This window comes from Brachyistius frenatus, unplaced genomic scaffold (assembly GCF_029030835.1).
Source record: "Brachyistius frenatus isolate BFR_SWC_R1_liver_20210118 unplaced genomic scaffold, ASM2903083v1 Contig_5, whole genome shotgun sequence".
In the NCBI taxonomy this organism is placed as follows: Eukaryota; Metazoa; Chordata; class Actinopteri; family Embiotocidae; genus Brachyistius; species Brachyistius frenatus.
In genome coordinates this window covers 2,804,041-2,825,661 of record NW_027210604.1, presented here as the reverse complement: position 1 = coordinate 2,825,661, position 21,621 = coordinate 2,804,041, and the positions used below count along the sequence as shown (strand labels likewise).

General features: G+C 44.2%; 3 protein-coding genes across 3 annotated transcripts; 2 read left to right on the top strand and 1 right to left on the bottom strand.

Moving 5' to 3' along the window:
- Positions 1–215: 215 nt before the first annotated feature.
- Positions 216–2,548, bottom strand: LOC138631908 (tripartite motif-containing protein 16-like). The gene has a single exon (XM_069717106.1). It carries the CDS (start codon positions 2,468–2,470, stop codon positions 797–799), a length of 1,674 nt encoding a protein of 557 aa, XP_069573207.1. The 5' UTR covers positions 2,471–2,548; the 3' UTR covers positions 216–796.
- A 382-nt stretch (positions 2,549–2,930) lies between these two features.
- txndc15 (thioredoxin domain containing 15) lies at positions 2,931–7,066 on the top strand. The gene is made up of 6 exons (XM_069717538.1): positions 2,931–3,132; positions 4,069–4,388; positions 5,052–5,198; positions 5,575–5,738; positions 6,098–6,228; positions 6,441–7,066. Exons 1-6 carry the CDS (start codon positions 3,036–3,038, stop codon positions 6,635–6,637), a joined length of 1,056 nt encoding a protein of 351 aa, XP_069573639.1. The 5' UTR covers positions 2,931–3,035; the 3' UTR covers positions 6,638–7,066.
- A 76-nt stretch (positions 7,067–7,142) lies between these two features.
- On the top strand, positions 7,143–20,870 carry LOC138632271 (pterin-4-alpha-carbinolamine dehydratase 2-like). The gene is made up of 4 exons (XM_069717715.1): positions 7,143–7,440; positions 8,401–8,532; positions 19,061–19,141; positions 20,521–20,870. Exons 1-4 carry the CDS (start codon positions 7,321–7,323, stop codon positions 20,614–20,616), a joined length of 429 nt encoding a protein of 142 aa, XP_069573816.1. The 5' UTR covers positions 7,143–7,320; the 3' UTR covers positions 20,617–20,870.
- The last annotated feature ends 751 nt before the right edge of the window (positions 20,871–21,621 follow it).

Sequence of the window (21,621 nt, the reverse complement as noted above, 5' to 3'; positions counted from 1 at the left end):
TCAACATTGGTTTTCCCTTGTGTACAGAGATTTCTCCGGATTCTCTGAAACTTTTAATGATATTGTGTACCATAGATGATAAAATCCCCAAATTGCAATTTTACATTGAGGAACATTATTCTTAGATTGTGGCACTATTTGCCCATGCAGTTTTACATAAAATAAACTAAGGAGTGAATAGAGGTTTTTAAAATCAATACTATTTATTTATTTGTTTGTAAGTCTTTGGATTGTTAGAGACATTTAAAATCACACTTAAAAGTAATATGATTTTACAAAATCATTATGGTATAGAGACAGGCGTGCCTTTATTCTCCAGAAAAGAGAGTAGCGTACTAAAAAATAAACATTAAACAACAGCATAGTAATTATTTTAATGAACATACTGTACAACTAACAGGAAAAAAAAAATTCTACATTTGATTACATTCATTTTTAAAATTATTGGGTAAAAGATATATAGCTATACTACTTATCATATACTTGTGATTAAATAACAATAATTAAATACAGTTTGAAGTGCAGACTACAGACTTTTCATTAGACATTTTACATATAGCATTATAATATACATTATGTTCCATGCGTAGTACATCATTAAATCTTTAGGAAATATAATTATCACATTATAATTATCAACAAACCAGATGGTTAAATCCCTGTGGAGCAAATGCAAAAAGTAATCTTTCTTTTTTTCATTCAATTATTTTGACCCAAACAAAACTAAATCAAATCCAAGAAATCCACACCTCAACATAGAGTTTAGTGCACAGCTCCACAGATGAATCAGTCGTGTCTACGGAAGGTCACACAACTCAACAGTGTCTCCAGCATTGTATGGAAGCCAAAATCCCGGATAGAGAGGCTGAGTGAACCTGGTCTGGACTCTGTGGAGGAGAGTCATGGTTTCAGAGATGCTGTAGAAAGAGAGAGTACCTGCCTCGTGATCCAGGTACACTCCTACTGGGGAGGACCGAGGGCCTGAGATGACGGTAGAAATGTTGTTATATCTGAATGTATAACAACTGTTTGAACATTCTAATGACCACGATTTGCCGTTATATCCAAATCCACATTCCTCCCGTGTCCCTTTACGCCCGATATCCTTGTACGCAACAGCTACGTGAATTTTGCCACTGAGCTTCACCTCCCAGTAACAACGTCCAGTCAGAGCCTCTCTGCACAGGACCTGCCACCTTTCACCGAATCTGTTTGGGTCACTCGATAATGACTTATCAGTTTTCGTTAATGTTGCTTTTCTGTTCCCGTCACTCAAAGATAAATATGTGTGTGCTGTATCTGGATCCATTGTGATATGATGCGAATATTTCAAGAATTCCTCTCTGGTTTTGGGTTCCTTTTGAGGCAGTAAAACATCCGCTTTATTCACTGCAAGTGAGATTTTTTGGCACTCATCATTCAGAAGAGCGTGCAGTTTATCTCCGGCCTCCGTCACGGCCCCAGCCAGCTCCTCGAAGTACCGGAGAGGGGAGTTGTTGCTTCTAGGAAAGTCTTCATAGTCACTCGGATGACACAGCGAGGGGTAGTTCTTTAGAAAATGCAGGTGATCCTCTGTTAATGAGAGCTGCTCCAGTTCGGTGTCTTTCCTCCTCAGCCCAGCGATCTCCTGCTCCATCTTCTCCAGAAGCTCTTTTATCCGACTGTCCTCAGTTTTCTGCTGGGATCTGATCTGCTGCTCAACTTCAGAGCTTTTTTTCTCTATGAGTTCGATCAAATCAGTGAAGACCTCCTTACTGTCCCTCACAGCTTTATCAGCAGAGTCCTTAACAGCCTTTATCTCTTGTTGAAGCACTTTCGCATCTCTCTCCATGTCCTGGATGCGCTGTTGAATTTTTGGCCGATTCACCCCGAGCTCCTTCTGCCTCTCGGCTCTTTCTGCCGCAGCCGAGACTGTGATGTGGCCTTTGTGATCATCCATGGAGCAGAGGTAGCAGATGCACAGCTGGTCGGTGCGGCAGAAAATCTTCATCACCTCATCATGCTCAGGGCAGATGTTCTCGTGAAGCTTCAAAGTGGCTTGGATGAGACTGTGCTTCCTGAACGGAGCTAAATTGTAGTGGGGCTGGAGGTGCTGCTCGCAGTATGAGGCCATACACACCAGACAGGACTTTGAGGCTTTCAGCTTCCTTCCAGCACACAAATCGCAGGCCACATCTCCCGGTCCAGCGTAGAAATGATCCGGCGAAGCAGCAGGAAGTCCCGTGTTCTTTAGCTCCTCCACCAACTCTGCCAACATCGTATTTTTCACCAGGACAGGCCTCGGTGAGATACTTTCCCTGCACTGAGGGCAGCTGCGTGTTTTGGTTTCGTCATCCTCACCCCAGTAGGACTTAATACAGCTCATGCAGTAGCTGTGCCCGCAGGGAATAGTGACCGGATCCTTAAGAAGATCCAGACAGATGGAACAACTCAGTTTTTCCAGAGCCAGTTGAATTACTTGCTGCGCCATTTCTCCCTGGTTGAGTGAGAAGTTTCACTTTCTCTTGCCAGATAAAGGCGGTACTCATTTCCTTGAATGTTTACTGTCTGATCTGCAGTGCATGGACATTTTAGCTCTTGCATGTCATCAAATGGTGTTTACACCCATCCTTAAACCTGCAGATCAGTGAAAGGGGCGTGGCTAAACGTCTGAGCCGCGCTTCCGAACAGGGAATTATTTCCCATGAAAGGAAGTGGTTTTAAAGTTTCAACATGTTTCCAGCCCTATAGTCTTTTAGACATCTGCAGAATTATAGTTAATTGTCAAAGGTTAATTAAATGAAATTAATCATATTTCATTGCACAGATTTCTAAAACAAAAATAAAAAATGATCCAACAGAAATCAGTGTGAAGAAAAACAAAACAAAACAAAACAAAACAAAAAAAGAAAACGGACCCGGAAGCTGAGTTGGGAAGTGCAACATTTATTTTCTTCCGCCTCCGTTCCAACCATTCGTTCCTTTTAAGCGAGCAACCTTTCAACATGTCGTGACAGCCTTTCGTAATAGTGTCAAGCTACTTACACGTGAAAACTATGACGGAGATTTTGAAAAAACTCCAGATCCCCTTTTTATTATTGTTAATTTTGCATATTTCTGACGTGTTGAGGTTTTCGTCTGTAGCAGCACAAGGTAGGAACGACTTGCAGCCGCCACCGGTTAGCCATACACAGCTAATAGCTAATAATTTAGGTTGATATTTAGGATAACAGTTGATGTTAAATTTAATAATTGCATTTCATGCCAACACTATTTTATTTCAGCCAACCGGTCTTTATATACTTTTTTTTTTTTTCCCACATTTCACCGTGTTCATTGCTCCAAAACTGACAACATTATTGACATAACCTAGATTTTAAAAAAACACGTAGTAAACTGTCCAATAACAATAAAAATATATATATATATATATATAATCTGAAAATACCTGTAAAAGAAGAGCTATGAATTACTGTAAGAACATTTTACCTTTTTTTTTTAAAGTTGAACTGACATTATTTGGCTTATATTAGAGATTCACAATATATCTGGTCCTGTAATGAATATTATTTTATTATAATATTATAATTATAATACTTATTATAATAATAATATACATTATAATACTTATAATATATTATATATATATATTATAATATATATAAATATATATATAATATATATAATATATATTATAATACTTATAATAATAAGTATTATAATACTTATTATAATTATAATACGTTATAATACTGCACCATATACTTAGATTTTGGTTGTGTAAAACATGTCATATATTTTATTATCTTAAACATTTTCCTTCAAACAAAACTGCAAAATTCATCCCATCTGAACAGACTTGGATTCTTCTCTCCCCGAGACGTACGGTCGCAGTTAAAACGTCATTTTATCGGCCGGTCATATTGACATAGATGCGATGTTTCATTTTTAAAAGCCTTTAGTTACCCGGCAGGACGACCCGATCTACCGCAGGGGGACACCATCAAAAGGCAAACGGTTAAAAACGGCACGGAGAGAACTGCGTTATGCACCGAGCTTAACGCCCGCTTGCGATCAAATCTTTTTCAGAGAACGAGGAGTCGCTGGAGCTCGCGCTGTCGGACGACGCGCTCCCCGACTTGGAGAACAGCCCCAAGTTCGTGGAGTCGCACGACCTGGACTCCCTGCCGAAGAGGCAGTTCAAGACGGCCGAGATGGCGGACGCCGTGATGGGGACGGAAACCCCCGTCGATCCTTCTGACATCGAGTCCCTCTTTCCCAAAAATGTGAAAGACTTCCTGTCGGGCTTCTCTCCGCCCTGTGACGACAACAGCGCCCAGTGTGGTTCGCCCGCTCCGGCTGCCGGAGGAGCGTCGCTGGAGGAGAGGGGCGGCGAATCATCGCAGCAGGTTACTCAGTAGAAGCATTACAACGTAATAAAAAAAAAAAAAGGAGTCGTTGTCGATCGCGAACTAGAGAGCGGGGTGAGATTTAAACAGGAGCGTGGATAGGAGAAGAACCACATCTAATAAATGTTGACCAAAAAAACACAGACAAGTCAAAAACACGCTGAACAACTGCCTAAAACTTTGCCCGTTAATGAAATAGTTTAACAGCAAAAAAAAAAAAAAAAAAAAAAGAATCTAAAACTCGACAGATTAATCGATCAATCCTTTTAAGTACATTTCGAGACATAAACATCATTCAACTCTCGGCTGCAGTTTCTTCAATTTGAGGATTCGCTGCTTATCTTTGTCTTGCGCGATGATCGTTTGAGTAAATTGCATCTTTCAGGTCTCGGATTTGTTGTTGGACGAAACGGATTGAAGACAACACTGAGTGCATTCGGAAATATGGGCATTTCATTATTTTATGGTCTCAGTGTAAAACAAAGAAATTATCAATGAAATGAAACGTAAACATCGGAACTTAACATTGAGCAGTCATTCCAAAAAAAAAAAAAAAAAGGGAGTTTAGATTTAATGCGATTTAATTTTTACAGTGAGACGTAAAGTCGTACAGAAGTTGACTACCTCTGTTTTAATTTTGTTTTTGTTTTTTTTTACCTCCAGATCACTCTTGACATCGTGCGTGCGGACGTCATGGCAACAGAGGAGCAGAACACCACAGAGACCGCCAAGACGTACAAGGTGAACTGTGATAAGAGGAACATCACAGGAATGGACAACTTCACCGTGCAGGTCCTCAACGCTTCGCAGGTATTGATGCTGCCCTCGGAGACTCGCACGTCACATCATGTATCTCTACTTACATGTAACACATTTAAAAAAAAAAAAAAATCCTCCATCAGTGTCCTAAACAATCACGTGTACAATATATACGAGGGCCCGAAAGAACAATCAGAAATCCTCCTGTATGTTGTGGAACATTTGTGGAAGTGCAATTAAGTTTCACGGCTATTAACCTCAAACGAGTGTATTTGTCCATTTCATCAAAGAAAAAGCGAGTAGTAGTCGTAGAGGTCTCGACGAGCTTCTGTTTTTACTCCCGAAATTAAAAAAAAAAAAAAAAAAAAAAAAAAAGTATTTCCTGTTTATTAAGCGAAACCTCAACCTGTCCCTCACTTCTTTTCAGGACCTGATGGAGTTCCTCAACGCCAACAGCACAGAGTGCTCCGTGGTGCTCTTCTTCACCGCCTGGTGCCAGTTCTCAGCCAGCCTGGCGCCTCACTTCAACGCGCTACCTCGGGTCTTCCCCAGCATGCATTTCCTGGCGCTGGATGCCTCGCAGCACAGCAGGTGAACATTTTTCTTGCGTCATCTCAGCCACTGTGAAAGCCCTAACCGAAGAGGCCTTAGGGGGGTTTCTGCGGCCCATTTAAACCTCAGCCGGTACCTGGAAGCAAGAGTCGCCTTGCGTTGTGTTGTGTTTGTAATATTTTGCCCCTTCGAGTGCAGATCGGCGCGGGATGGCCGCAAACCTCGTTCTCAAAAACGACACCACAGATTTCAATCAACTCTTTTAAAACAGTCAAATCCAAAACGGGCCATTATGATGTTTATTAAGAACATTTCTTGTTTTGTTTGATTATACTTCGTATTAAGGAGGCTTTTGTAAATACCTAAAGCTGTAATCTTGCGTCTCCATCCTCCGCCAGCCTCTCCACGAGGTTTGGGACGGTGGCGGTGCCCAACATCCTGCTGTTCCAGGGGGCCAAACCCATGGCTCGCTTCAACCACACCGACCGAACGCTGGAGACGCTCACCTCCTTCATCGCGAACCAGACAGGTACGCGAGTGCGGCGCAGAAAGTCTCAGACACTTAAAAAGTAATCCAACGGCGTAAATATACTTGTTTTGTCCATTGATGCATAATTCAGCTTTCATACTCAAAGGCTACTCATTTAGACTTTAGTGTTTTCTTTGTTTTTAAACATTTTTTTTACAGTTGAAGTAGATCCCTCTGTGAGTTTACAGACGTTCATGTGTTGCTGTTCTCAGGGTTTGACGCCGGCCCCGACCGAAACGTGACGGACTCCGACCGCCTGGGCCCCCTCCCGGGCGTCCCCGTGAAGAGCATCGACTGGCTGCTGGTCTTCTCCATCCTCTTCATCACAGGCTTCAGTGTGTACGCCATCCTGCGGACGGACAGCATCCGCTGGCTCATACCGGGACAGGAGCACGAGCATCAGGACTGAAAAGCACACGGACTGCGAGCGTGAAAGGATGTAAACAATTATTTGATAAACCGTTTGGTGTACTAACAATTGCTAATTTGCTTCTGTTTTAGGTGTTTGAATGAAATTAAACATTTGAGCCATTACGATTTATAATAAAACAATGCGTTGGTTTCCGGGTAAACATTTCCCGGGGTGTTTGAAAAGTCAAAACGGTGGGCTTTTGGTTCTTTTTCTCTTGTCTTTCAATAGATGTTCAGCCAAAGTCCAAATAAAAAAAAGGAGGATCGCATAAAGCAAACACAGAAAAGGAAAGTTACTTACCCATAAATCACTTGAGATGAGCCACTTTTTTTTTTTTTTTTAAACATGACATTAGAGTAAATGTCAGCTAAAAATCCGACGTGCCTTCAACAGTAGGATATACATGAATAAATTACTGTAAATATATATGTTGCGTAATTTCTATCAAACAGTGAGCAGAGGCTTTGCTTTACTGCTTGTTTTATTTACCTCCCCGTCACTGTGCGTCCCTTTGGCTTAAACCAGACTCCCATTGAAAAAAAAAAAAAAAAAGAAAAGAAGTGTGATTTTAATCAGGCAGTGAACTAAACAGCTACGGTGCAGTTGTGACAGGGCAGGGGAGGACAAACAGAAGAGGCTTTTTAGACGAGAAGCAGGGACCGCCGACCAAACGCCTGGCCATGTCTGGGTTAATGTTTAGCCTGAGGACGAGCAGCTTATGGCCTTGCAGCAGCCGCCTGTCCCGGCAGAGCAGCCCGCGGGTGCCTGCTCCGCTCTCCAGGAACAGCTCGTCTAAAATGGTGAGTGCTGCAGTTGACCGTCCGACTTGTAAAAGCATTAGCAATTTGTAAAGCATCTTTAAAAAAAACGTGCTGCATACGAGGCTGAAGGGTTGGTTGAAGACGTGCAGGTGTGTGTGCGTGCGTGCGCGCGTGCGTAATCTCTCGGGACGAGCACTGCACAAGTACGTAGACGACAGCCAAACTGAGCTCGTGCCATTCTGTCGAATGAAAAAAAAAAAAGCGTAACGCCAGACTCTACTCGAATAGCTGTACAAATTAAGCTTTATTCATTTCTGTTAGTCGAGATCCAAAGTAATCAAAGTTTATGAACGCATTTTGGACTTGTTCCGGCTGTATTCTTCAATTCGGCGTCAATAGTTCGATGACACCGGACGACGTTAACTTGGCACTTTGCAAATGTATGAGTTCATTTGTGCTCTTCACTGCGTTGAGCCGAAGTTTCTCTGTAAGTTCTACGATAAACTCGGAAGATTTTGACATGAAGTTTGGATTGTTAAAATTGCCAAACGCACGAGTGGGTTATATCCGTATCGTGCAGGTTTGCAAATAAGTAAACAAAGTATTTGAATCGAAGTTTAGGATGGGTATTGAAGTTAACGTTAATAATTCATGTGCGGAAATCATTTAGTAATATTGATATCAAAAGCTATAAGAATCTCAACTTAAATTCGTGGGTAGCCCCTTTGCATGTGTTTGGTGCTCATTCTCGGAGCTAGACTGCCACCTTTCGGACGCGGCACAAATGGCGCTCGGGTAAATAACAGGTTGAAGCGCAATTTAAAAGCGGTGGGGGTCCACGCCGGCAGTAAAGGCAGAATCAGCACCTTGAATTAAAGGACAGAGACCAGGTATCTAAATAAACAAACCCTAAACACCGGAAATCTAATACCATTTAAAATGCTGGGTTTACAAATATGACGTTTTAAATAGCGAGCGACTCTGTGTGGTTGTTTCCAGTCGTCAGACTCCCACTGGCTCCCCCCTGCAGACCGGGATCAGCTGGTGATGGAGCTCAGGGCTTCCGGCTGGATGGAGGTGGAGAACCGCGACGCCATCTTCAAGGAGCTTCACTTTAAAACCTTTAACCAGGTATATGTGTGTGTGTGTGTGTGTGTGTGTGTGTGTGTATGAGGTACTTCTGACTTGTTTAGAGTCAACGTTGGACCTGTGAGTTATGGAGATTTCCCGTCACTTCCATTGATTTTAAAAAAGGGTTCGGACAGATTACGTTTAGTCAAGGCTGACAGGTTGTTGTCTCGCGTATCTTACAGGTAGCTGTATCTAATTTCTTGTTCTCTGTCATGCGTGTGCACTGCGTTTGTAATATTTATAGGCGGGGCGTAGGAGGTCATCCACTAATTGCAGGGTTGGGTTGGTAGTCTGATCCTCGACTCTTAATTGTTTGCATGCCAAAGTGACCTTGGGTGTGTGTGTGTGTGTGTGTGTGTGTGTGTGTGTGTGTGTGTGTGTGTGTGTGTGTGTGTGTGTGTGTGTGTGTGTGTGTGTGTGAACGATTGAACGAGGGGCAAAATTTAAAAAAGGTAGAAAGGTACCGTAGATGTGCAGTCAAATTACCTGTTTACATGCGCTACGTACAAAGTCTAATACAAGAGGTCTTTGTTTCAGATAGAAAACTTTGTGGATTTCACTCAATAGCTAATTCAATTTAAAGGAAAAAAGAAATTATTCCAAGATGAGCACACGCCGCCAACAAAAACGTTCCGATTTTACTTTTAAGTATCTGCTGTCATTAAAAAGAACCGACAAGGAGCTAAACGTGTCGATGCAATTTTTTTTTTTTTTTTTATATCCTCAAATTTAGTAGCTATATCTCAGCACCGGGATCACAATTTAGGACAGAAATACTGTGATAATCATGTCAGCCGTGTCTGCACAGCTGGTTAGAAGGTTTTTCTCATCATTTTTCATGAAAGAAAGAACACACACACACACACACACACACACACACACACACACACACACACACACACACACACACACACACACACACACAGGCAGCTCACATCTGCTTCCGCCTTTGTAGTTCTTTTATTCCTGCTGTCATTTTTTTTTCCGGTTCTTGTAGCAGTGGAAATCTTCAGGGGGTTGTTGTACGCCGGCTGGAGGTCTGTTTGACTGCCAGACTCACGGCCGACTCGGCATCCGTCAGAAACACGCGTATTCATCTGTGTTTATACTCTGATCGGTTGCAGGCGTCGGAGGCTGCAGGTTCCTTTCCGCTTTTACGGCTTTCGGTTATTCCTACTCGATTTTTTTGTTGTTTGTTTTGTTTGTTTGTTTTGTTTCTATCTCCAAAGTAAAACTTTTATTCCTACTGTTTGCTATCTAATCGGTAAGAGAGAGCATTTTCGGTACCTTAGGTGAAAAACTGGGAAATGGGAATATTGGAAGCGTGTAAAGTGTCATATTGCAATGAAACATAAGATATAAGCATTTTTTTAAATTTTTTTATTATTCTAAATCATGCTTGTGATGAAGTCTTACGCTCCAAATGGGAAGTTTATCACATCGAGAGCTACGTGTCCAAAATGTGATCGCTGGCTTGCTTTCTTTTGTTTTGTCCCACGGTACTGACAGACATTGTTTTTCAGTTTTCCTTCAATTAATGAACATCGTGTTTTCCCGTTGGCACGGTGACGCAGCGGTTAGCACTGTCGCCTTTCTGCGTGGAGTTTCCGTGTCCCCCCCCCCCCCCCCCCCCCGATGTTCTGAAGTCGCTTCACTGTCTGTTTTCCAGATCGTTCGATTGAAGCCGACGGTCTTCCTCTGCACGTGGAACTGGTTCGGGTGTTATTGTGACCCGTTTGAACATGACAACAGGTGGCTGACGTCCTCAAAGACGAACAGGGCGGTTGTAACGGTCGGTTGGAGCTCCAGAACAGAAATCTAGCAGTGTGAACCTTTTTACGTGAGAATATTCCACCTCGGATGAGTCGTCCCGCAGATTTGTACTTGCAGCGCTGACGTGGTTTATTGCACATTTATGAAACCTATTAACACTAATCACGTTACTTCCTGTTTACTGTCTCGGTCATAGTTGTTGTGTCCCACGTGGCAGCTCGCAGTGTTTTTTTTGTTGTTGTTTTTTTTTAAACCTCTTCTTGGGGTTAAATAAACACTAAAAAGATCTTTTTCTACATGTTTTTTTTTTTTGGCACATCACTGGTAAGCAGCTCCCTACTTTAGCTCAGCCGCTGCGTCGGGCGAAGTAAACTGCAACATCTCAAGGCCACTTAGCGGACTTCCTCTAATCCTGTCGTTAGTTGTTTTAGCCCCTAAAATAGTCTGTTTTTACACTTCCCCGTGTTTGAAGTCGGAGGGCGAGCGCTGACCTCCCCCTTCCCCGCCTCCCCTCTGCGCCTCCCGGCTCCAAAGCCTCTCCTCTTACCCCCGACACGTCAGGCTGCGTTACCCTGAGACACGCCAGGCGGCCAGTTGGCAGCAATTGGGGTTTTTGATCAGAATGATTTCTTTCACAAACAATCAAATTGGTTAAAATGTTTCATCTGGTTCGCAAACCACTAACAACCCCATCATTCCTGCTGGTAGATGTGCTTTTTGCTTTCCTTTTTTGTTGTTGTTGTTGTTGTTAGTTCCGTATCTCTGCCTTTCTTTCTGTCTCTGTCTGTGCCCCCCCCCCCTCCCCGTTATTGGGGAACGAGAGCTCACGTTGTTCCAATTTTGACATGTTGGCAACTCTCTCCGTCCGTCTCTCTGTCCTTCTTTTATTCCCTCTCTCCAGACAACCCCTCCAATTCTCTGATGTATTCTCGCAAACTCTTTTTCTAGCTCGTTTTTCATGGCTGTTCTTAAAGGGCTTTTACCGGAGGGGAATGGAGATGAGGAGCGACATGCTGGCTGATTTCCATTCTCCACTTATCTACGAATGATGGGCTTGAGGAAATCAGATCCCCAAGAGTTTATAATGAGAATAACAAATCCCCTTCTTTTTTTTTTGTGTGTGTGTGCGTGGGTACATGTGTGCGCGTGTGTGTGTGCGTGTGCGTCTCGAAGCAGGTCCTCTTGTGGTCTCCAGGGGGCGGTAGAGACGTACCCATTTAACGTGTCTATCGGCGGTGGCAGTCGGTTGAAGTGGTGCCGAATACATGCTGCACACAGACACTCTTGAGCTGTGAATGAACTTTAAAGGAACATGACAGCTGGACTCGCTTTTTAAAAAAAAAAAAAAAAAAAAATTTAAAGTTTATTTTCCTTTGATTACAGCAAGTGGAAAGTGTTATGATGCCGCCGTAACCGGCTCAGTAATTTATCTGCGGCATGTGGGCACACAGTGCGTCGTTAGTGGCAGTAGTCTTGAGATGTAAATGGGAGTTATTTTCCTCGTCAAGTCCAGCGCATTTAATCGGGTTTGAGAGGTGAAATCCTCTTTCTGCAGTCACTTTAGTCAGTGAGAATCCCTGCAATCATACATGGAAACATCTGTGTGTGTGTGTGTGTGTGTGTGTGTGTGTGTGTGTGTGTGCGTGTGCGTGCGCGCGCGTCTTTAATACTATACATTTTGGTTGGAATAGTGCATGTTTTTAAGATGCAGTCGCTGATGTTGTTTACGTGCCGAGCTTTACGCTACGCATGTTTACAGATGACCATCTGCTATACATTTCAGGGGATGAAGTGGAAACATTCATGCGACACAAGCGAGGCGGGTGCAGCCTTAAGACGCGTCCCGTATAGGAAGAGGTGAGCTGGACATGCTCAACTGTTGTGTTGCGCTAGCTGAGGTTGACAACGGTGGCATTCCTCCGTTCCCCGCAAACATTCAGCCGGGCGGCGGTGGGAACAAAACGTTCAGAAGCTGCACGTCGGATGGAAAAATGGCCGCTTGTTATTTCTTTTGTTAAACCAAAGTATGGGGGGGGGGGGTGGGGGGTTGTTTGCATCCGCTGCGTCTTAACCTGTCCTTATTCATGGTGTTAAACACGCAGGGGGAGAAGATGTCCGTCAGTGAGGAGGTCGTTGAGGTCGAGAGTTCGTTTTTATGATAAGTGTGGAGATTATTAGTCTGGTAATCAGTTCGTAGATTTAACATTTAGGATGGTTTTCCACCATTTTACAAACGTTTTGATTCTCTAAAAATGTGTCGACTTCTCAATCAAACATGTAATAGACGATAAAAAAAAATTTAAAAATGGTTTTTTTTACCAGTTAGTTTACGGTTAAGTTTACCAACTTCATTTAGGTAAGATAATTCATGTTATATCGGAAACTATTGCAGATATTAACTACGCCACGTACCAAACCGGTATCATGAATATTATTAATATGCACATTAAAATTTAGCATTAAACGGAATTTCCTTCCATTTTACCGGGTTAAAATTGGTAGATGTAAATTATATTTTCAATTGACGGTGTGTAAGGATTCAAAAAAAAAAAAATACATGGTTTGATGGGACATTTTCCCGTATTAAGCAATATGATCAAATATTTCACCAACAAGAGCACATATTCGCATTTATCACTCGGCTTTATGTCTCCAGTCGGTGTTTTGTCGCTTGCGTTCACGTTCTCCAGGCCTTCCAGTAACTTCCATACGTGCGCGCACGTCTGACGGGGCAACGTCATACTTGAAAACCAGCTCGTACGTTTCAAATGCTGACGCCGTGGTGAAGATGGACAACAGAAGGCCGCTTTCCAAACGGCCTTGAGCCCACATTAGGAAGTCATTTTCGAAAATAAATGAAATGGAAAACAACGTTTCCCGAATTCACGACCTTTCGTCGCATTTGTGGCTAAAAAGCAAATGGCACAAACTCGAGATAAAACGACACGCCGAAGCCTGCGGTTCACCGCAGACGATAACCGCGTCGCGTCGAGCACCGGGAGACGGAGCTTCTGGACTTGAGGTCCAATTGTGAAGCCGACGCAGCTGCTGCCATATTTCTGAGCAGCAGAGCGGTGCTGCGCTCAGACGGCTCCCTCTGCTCCTTCCGCTCCGCTCCCCCACCACCCCCTTCCTCCCCCACTTCTTTTTATATTCAGTCAGCCCCCCCCCCCCACACACACACACACACACACTCCAAATCCCCCCCCCCCCAAGCCTCTGCCTCTCGTTATGGTCCTTGGTGTGCTTTGTGTTGAATAAGTTGTCCTACAACTAAAACTGAGCCCCTGGGTAAACCAGACTCCCAGAGCCTGCCCCCCCCCCCCACACACCCCTCCCTCCCTCCCTCACGCTTCACGCACACGGCATGAATGCACACAGGTCTCACTGACGATTTAATTTGGCCACTTCACTGACATTAGCTTGTCGAGCTCCTTGCCCTTGAAGTGATTCCTCCTCTTGACATGCAAACCGTTTCAACAATTGAACGGCCGACTGTATCGACTGCGTGTCGGTGCGCGTCCGAGTACACCGTTCCCATATGGTCCCCAGTGCATCTCCGGCTTTCACAGCGTGTCAACGTTTCGGTGTTCCAATTTGACAAAAGATCCGAATCAGGTGTGTGTGTGTGGGGGGGGGGGGGACGACGACAAAATTTCAAGCGAGAAAATGCTCCAAATTGTTCCAAATGATCCAGACGAAAAAAAATGGCTGCAGGGAAGCGGCGAGGTGTGGCACCCGCGAAGCGGAGGCGGTTAGATAATCTGCCTGTCGGACCTCGGGTAAACCGAGACGTCGGCTGTCTTCTGACGGGCCCGGTGTCTTTTTAAGTCCCCCCCCACCTCCTCCCCGCCGGTAAAGCCCCGCTGTTAATGAGGGGGGGGGGGGGGCCTGCGCGGGTTGACCTCACCGGCGCGCTCGGGCGTCGCGCGACTCTCGTTCCGTTAAATAGGAGCCGACGCCGCGCGACGACTCGTCTCTGCACGCGACGTCGGCCGCCGAACGAGTGCTCACGGCGCGGCAGAGCGCGGATCGTCTCCGCACCTTTTTAAGAACGCACGTTTTGAGAAGAGGGGTGCTTCTGATGTTACCCGGCCGACCTCTCTCTGCTCCGTGAAAGAATTCCAGCGCTGGCAGCTTCGCTTTGTAATTATTTGATATTTTCCTTTTAAGTTACACTCGGCGGGGCAGCCTTGTCCGGCCAGCTGGAATCTGGCGTTTCGGGAAAGGAGAGAAGTGAGACATAAGAGGTGTGGTCAACATCATCATCATCATCATCATCATCATCATCATCATCATCAAGTGAAATCGTGGCGTTCTTGCTTTTTTTTTTTTTTTGTTCGCTGCGGAGGAAAGGCGTAGGCTTCCCAGGAGGCGAGCGCTGAGGGTGATGATGGGCCTCGCCGGGGTAATCGGCGGGTATTTCGTCGTGGCGCGGCGGGCGGGCGGGCGCGTCTTCATGCGTGTGTGTGCGCGCGCGTCGGCGCGCACAGGCGAGCATGTGTACGTTCTGCACATGCATCGGTGTGAATGTGTGTCCTGTCGGGAGGCAGAGGCGAGGGGTGGGCACAATCTGCATGCACTTAGTCCTGGCAAGGCAGAGCAGGCGTTTCTAAGCCCTTGGACCGCGCGGCGGTGGAAAGCCGATCTGTAAATAACAGACACATGTGTTTGAAACTGAGTCCTGTATTCCAGCCCACAGCCGCAATGAGAGAGAGAGAGAGAGAGAGAGAGAGAGAGCACCACTCCGCTCCGACGTCAAATTGTCTTAGCCAGCGTTGTATGACAATCATGCTGTAATAGCACCAAAATGGCTCCTAAAAAAAAAAAAGTGTGTGGGGGAGAGGGGTCATGCTGTCGGGTGTTTCTGATTATTTGAGACGGGGGCCTGCATAATGTCACGTCAAATTATCCGATTCTGACAGCTGCGGCCCGTTGGGCCGGTCGGCCGGCCGGCTGGCTGGTCGGCCGGCTGCAAGGATGGAGAGCCGCCGGGCCGGCTTCGAGAAGTGTGGCCCCCGCACAATACGAACGGGGTAAACAAAGCGCTCTGAGAGGGGGGGGGGGGGAGCCCTTGACTTCGATTGACACGAGACCCCGGGGCGGGAGTGCAGGGTGGTTTTTCTTATTTTCCGTTCGGCCCAGGTGGAGGGTGTCGGCGACGACCTGCCGGTGACAGACACGGCCACTTCGCCCGCATCGTCGTCCCGCCGCTCCGCTTACTGACCCCCCCCCCCTCGCCCCGAGGGACCTCCACCCGCGGGGAGGAGGCCGACGTAGGCCACCGTCGTATCAGGCCTTTTCAGGGTTTCGCCTCTTTTTGGACATTCAACTCCCAATTCATTTGTAGTGAGAGATTACTGCTGTCTGTGCTGCTTTTTTTTTTCCTCTGCTCATTTTTTTTTTTTTGTCTTCCTGGGACACGGAGTCTTTTCTCAGGGTTCACGTTGCGCAACTGTCATCTTATGTTTCACGTTCTCTTCTCTCTCCAGAAATACATGTTTCTCTGTCATTCGTTTGCATATTAGTGCAGCTAAACAGGGGGACGTGTAATTTTTCACTCTATTATGCAGCACTTAGAATTTTTGTGTAATAAGCATCAGCTCCGATTGGGTTTGATGCGCTGTCGGAAAGCCAAACGCACTTATTTGGATACCGATGCAGCATTTGTTCTCAATCATTGACAAACTTCATGCCATGAACTCGCTTTGGAAGAAAAATATACTTTATGAATTAAAACTGTACTGACGTGATCAGTTATCGGTCCGGACGCTGGCGAGTTCGGTATCATACAGATGTGGCCGCAGATGTTTGCAGTTGCAGACCCGTCAGAACGTCAGTATTTATAGCCCATTTTCCACCGCCGGTACCGATTCAAGTTGGGGATAGTACCCGGCAGCACTTTTTGGTTTCACCACCTCTCGCGGTTCCAAACGAGCCGAGTCGACACTAAAAAAAAGCGACGCGAAAACGCTGCGGACCGCCGATTGGTCAGAGAGAACCGTCGCAGTCTTTGCGCCGCCGTGCGCACGACACGGGTCGTCCTGCACAAACCCGCCATTATTAAATCTGACGTAGTATTTTTCCCAAACTCTCCTGTTTTGTTTTGTTTTGTCCTCCCTCAGCAGTCTTTTGTCTTGCTGCCTTCAGCCTCCTCAAAAAAAAACACAAACAAACAAATTTGTCTCCTCGGTGTAACAAACAGCCTCATGCCGAGAATCAAGAACAGCCTCCGCTTCACATCCTCCAACGTTCGTGTGTTCGTGTGTGTGTGTGTGTGTGTGTGTGTGTGTGTGTGTGTGTGTGTGTGTGTGTGTGTGTGTGTGTGTGTGTGTGTGTCACATCAAAGGATGACGTCACAGCAGTTTCATGTCGCTTCATGGTTATTGTCTCCGTTGATGCCAAAACACCAAAGTCACAGTTCACCTCAAGGCGAGTGAGCCAGCTGTTTGAATCTAAGAGTTACGTTTTGAGAGGGAACGAGCACTTGTTCAGATCCACCACAGAAAATCTGTGATTTGGTACCGGTGACGGCGACCAAAAAAAAAAAAAAAAAAAAAAAAAACCCCAAAAAAAGGAACAAAAATGAAAACGATTTGTTCGAGTGTTGGCGCAAGTAACACTTTGCTGCATGTTCAGAGCCGTGGTTTAGCAGGTCTGGAGTGTCTGGAGAAGCCGAGGGGTGAATTTCTGTTCCACAACAGAGTTCGTGATGAAAAGTGAGTTTTAGAGGGGGGGGGGGGGCGTTTTGTTTAGAAATGTGCAGGAACCGTAAAGTGTTCACGCAGATTCCTTTGACCCCGTCACTCAGTGTTGCTCGGCTCTGAGAGAGAGAGAGAGAGAGAGAGCGAGGACATGTTTGGACAACACCTGACATGACAGGCTGCTTAACCATCTCCATTAGAGCCAATGAAAACGGAGAGAAAGCAGACCGCCTCGCTCTCCAAAATTGGTGCCAGCGGGGTCAAGTTGCAGGAATATGCCAATTACTTAAATTGATCGGGAGACGGTTTTCCTTGATAACCAATTTGATCAAGCTGCCGATCGTGTTACACGCATCGCGCCGCACGGGGGAACCCAACAGGCCGTCTCAGAAATTGGTTACAACACGCTGAAAGGGCTAAACGCAATTTCCTCCGCGAGCGTAATTCTGTTTCGTCATGTCAGGTGGTGGATGGGGCCGCAGCCACGGTCCGTAAACAATGGCATTTCAGTTGATTTAATTAGGCAGAGAGGAAGCATTTAGGGGCTTAATTGAGATTGCAGTGGGAAATTGCTCTGAAATAGGTCCACCTGATTTTTTTTTTTTTTTTTTTCCCCTTCTTCTCTCCTCACAGTGAGCATGACGAGGGATTTCACTCTCCTCTTTGTAGATAGTTAGAATAACCGTAATCACTCCCTGGATGGCTCGTGATTGGAGAGAGCCACATGCCAAACTCGAAATGCGAAGAGCGTGCGTGTCCCTCAGCGCGCGCGCGCATGCTGTCGGGTCCCGGTGCGGCTGCGGACGAACGCGCACTCGAGAAGGTTTTCTACATGCGGAGACGCAGCCTTTTACTCGTCTGTGCCTCAGATGGCAGCATTGCTCCTTGTATGTCGGCTGCTGCGTATATTTTTTTTTTTTTACAGCGGGGGACTCGCACCTTTAAAAACAGCAACGATTAGGTATCGATTAATTGATTAGTCTATCACCAGAGAATCTTAAGTTGTTTTTTTTTTGTTTTTTTTTTAAGGAAAATCAACCGAATTCTTTCGTTTAGCTTCTCGGATATGAATGTTTTCTGTGGTTTTTGAACTAAATATGATTTGGTTTTGGAACGTATTAGCAAAAGTCAAATCAATGCCGCGGCTCTACGAAGCATTTATTGTGATAGAGCACCAACATTTTGCAAGAATGCTTTCAGGAGGATTTTTTTTTTTTTTTGGGGGTGTTTTAATATTTAAAGTACTTAAATATTTACTTGCTTTGTGTTGGCCAGTTTTTTTGTTTTTTTTTACCATTTGCATTTTTATGATCTTATTGTGCAGTATTTAAACATAAAAAATAAGTTCGTAACACATAATGTTGTATTCAGAAGATATCATTTTAACTCCTCCTGTGGCTACCCATTATCGGAGGCTGGTGTATGAACCCATGATGAAGGACAATATAGTAAAAACGGGTAAAAATATAAAATAGTGTCTTGAAAGGAGAAATTATAGTCGATGACTAATACTGTATATTAATTAACACCTATTAATGTCCTTATAGCGGCATACAATTACATTATTGTGTGTTGTAAACCATTCATTACGTGTTTTCCAACTGCATATAACTACTTTTTAGAGGCACTGGAAGTAAAGTGTTACCTTATTTTGCTACGGTTGAAAAAAAAAAGGAGATGTTTTTGTGTCAAGTGCGCTGCTGCAAATGCTGACGGCTTTGAACGTGTATGTTGACTCTCAGTTTATCAAAGTTATTACACCTTCCTTGTTCAAATAATGCTGTCTGAAACAGTCCTGCGATAAATCCAACCATTATGAGTTATAGTGTTCAGTCTACGTTGACATTTAACTTCATGATCATTTTAAAGGCGTTTCTCATATTTTGTCCATCCTGAGTTATATTAAGGAAGCTAGACTAGATGTAAAAGTAAAAAAAAGGAATCGGATAAGGAAGCAATTTTATGGTAAGTTTACAGTATTTTTTTTTTTTTTTAAAGAGAAATCCACTTCCTGAATTGTTTCTAATTGATCGTTGATTGTTTCCCATCAGGCATTTGGCTTCATGTCGCGAGTGGCTCTGCAGGCAGAGAAGATGAACCACCACCCAGAATGGTTCAATGTTTATAATAAGGTAATACCTTTCTCCACATTACAGCCCAAATCACACTTTGTAACCGAGGAGCCGTTCACAGCGCTGCATTTGTTTAGTATCCATTACAGAGATGCTTGAGTCACTGACGTTTTCTCAATGCTACGGTCGGTTTGTAACAAATTACAGACACACCGAGATCAATGGAGCCTGGATAAAGTCAGATTGTTTCATGTCAAACAATCATCGCTGGTTCTGGAGAGCCAACGGGAGAAAAAAAAAAAAAAGCAACAGCCTCACACTATAATCCCATCGTTTTTCTTGTGAAAAGCTCTGCAAATATCTCTCCCCTCAACCCTCCAACAACCCTAGCACTCACACGCACACATGCGCACACTCACACACACACACACACACACACACACACACGCTCTCGCTCACTCTCTCTGCCTCAAGAATAAAGTAGTGGTTGATATGACAAACCCAGTCCCTGAAAATCTCTCCGCATTAGGCTGCAGCCACTGAGTTACTGTGTGGTGGACCGGGCCGCTCTGAGAAGGAATGCCGCTCCTAATCCACTCTTTATTAAAGTGGCTGTAGAACGGTGCTACAGGTCTCCGGGCCCCCACAGCACTTTCCACCAGACACTTACACACAAATCCCACACGGACTGAGGTTCAGCCTCGACAAAATATGTTGCTGCGCGCTGAGCTGCTGCTAATATTCTCCAAAATTAAATCATGTTCTGCTCTGTTTTCCTGGCTGTCAGTATTAGGTTTTGTGAGTTTACAAAGTTTTTTTTTTTTTTTTCTTCTCGACCTGAACCGCTCTCAAGGGAGTCACCTCATTGGCCGAGTCAAACATTAGTGGGCGTAGCCCATAAACAGGACCCTCCATATTTCAATGCAACCTTCTGGAGGCGAATAACAAGACAATATCTGTCACTGTGGATCACAGACTTAAAGAAAGACTTAAGTTTATTTGGTGAAATTAAGTTTTCAGTTTTTTTCTCTCGAGAGTTTGTGGCGTGTCGGCAGCTTGCTCAAGTCTTGTCGTCGCAGAAATGTCTCCGCAGAGACCAAAACCTGTCCTCACTGGCCGTGTCTAGCAAACCACACCACAGTTGGAGACGCTGCACTACCCATGAAAATAAGCTTGTATGTCAACAGCAGAAAGCAATGAGGCACAATTGATACACTCAATTATGCTTCTACCAGCATGCGTAAAAAAAGTAATCTGCCGTCACAGGACCAGCAGAGAGTCTTCGTATTATTTAAATTCTATATTATTCTATATAATTCTGCATTATTTCGTATAAATTCTTCCAAAAATATTTCTCTGTAAGATGATTTTCTTTAAAAAAAAATTAAAAAAAATAATGATCTTGTTGATTGACCTGTTATTGCTTTGTGTCCTCGCAGGTCCAGATCACATTGACTACACACGACTGTGGAGGATTGTCAAAACGAGACATCAAAATGGCAAAGTTTATTGACAAAATTGCACTTTCCATGTAATGTTTTTGTCTTTCTTTGGTCTGAAAGTTTGATCATACTCCTCACAGCTTTTCTAGTTTCTCTGTTTTCAGTTTAATCTCCGCTCAATCAAAGAATGAATCCTTTCTTAAATTTTATTTTTTATTTTGTCTTCCACATGTTGATATTCTGTTTTTGCCTCAAATCAAATCTGTTAAAATCTATTTAGATATTTTTATTTTGTTTCCGTGTTTTGTACCAGCTTTCTGTGAGAATAAAACCTGGATTTTCTGTAACTGTATTGTCCCTGTAATTGATTTATAATTATGTAGCTCTGCACATACTCTTCAACTAAATTAGGACTTTTAAAGACTTTGTAGAATATGACCCTAGAGCAATATTTAAGTCACGGTACAATAATAATATTATTAATTTGAAACCTTTTGCAATATGCTTGATAGTGCGACAACATATATTGCGATTAACTGTCTTGTTTTCAACAACAACTTGTGTCCCCAAAAGAAAAATGTATCAACAACATATGCTTCATCTGATCAAATATTTTTCAGTCTCTTTATATTATTCCAGTCATTTTTATTGCAGCAAAACCAGATTGTCAGGCGGAAAGACTGACCAACAATGTCATAAAAACCTGTCATGAATGTGGCTTGCACCTGACAAATTTGTTTAATTTATTTGTACAATAAAAGATTGGTTTGTGTATTGCGATACCACGCTGTATCAATTTCACGTCACCCCCACTCCTGTTAGATTCCATCACTCACCGAGACAGATCGGAGAAGCAGGTTTTGCTTCACTGTGTGTGTGTGTGTGTGTCTCGTGTGTTTATTTTCACACGTGGAATTAAAATGGAGTGTAACTGCTCTGCAGAGGATACTTCACCTTGTCAGTCCCTCACCAGACCACATGTTCTCGTTTTGGCTCCGGAGAGTGGAGCGAAATGAGGGAAGGGGGTCACAGCCAGTAGGCGGGGAGGGAGGGGATTTATTTGATTTACGATTTGGTAGCGGATTGGGTCCGATAGCG

What these genes read in the sequence shown, in the direction of transcription:
- txndc15 (XM_069717538.1), top strand. Translation starts at nt 3,036, where the DNA reads ATGACGGAGATTTTGAAAAAACTCCAGATCCCCTTTTTATTATTGTTA. An exon ending in TTCGTCTGTAGCAGCACAAG is followed by an intron (nt 3,133 to 4,068) that starts GTAGGAACGACT and finishes AATCTTTTTCAG; the next exon opens with AGAACGAGGAGTCGCTGGAG. An exon ending in GCGGCGAATCATCGCAGCAG is followed by an intron (nt 4,389 to 5,051) that starts GTTACTCAGTAG and finishes TTTTACCTCCAG; the next exon opens with ATCACTCTTGACATCGTGCG.
- LOC138631908 (XM_069717106.1), bottom strand. Translation starts at nt 2,470, where the DNA reads ATGGCGCAGCAAGTAATTCAACTGGCTCTGGAAAAACTGAGTTGTTCC.
- LOC138632271 (XM_069717715.1), top strand. Translation starts at nt 7,321, where the DNA reads ATGTCTGGGTTAATGTTTAGCCTGAGGACGAGCAGCTTATGGCCTTGC. An exon ending in GGAACAGCTCGTCTAAAATG is followed by an intron (nt 7,441 to 8,400) that starts GTGAGTGCTGCA and finishes GGTTGTTTCCAG; the next exon opens with TCGTCAGACTCCCACTGGCT. An exon ending in GGTTCAATGTTTATAATAAG is followed by an intron (nt 19,142 to 20,520) that starts GTAATACCTTTC and finishes GTGTCCTCGCAG; the next exon opens with GTCCAGATCACATTGACTAC.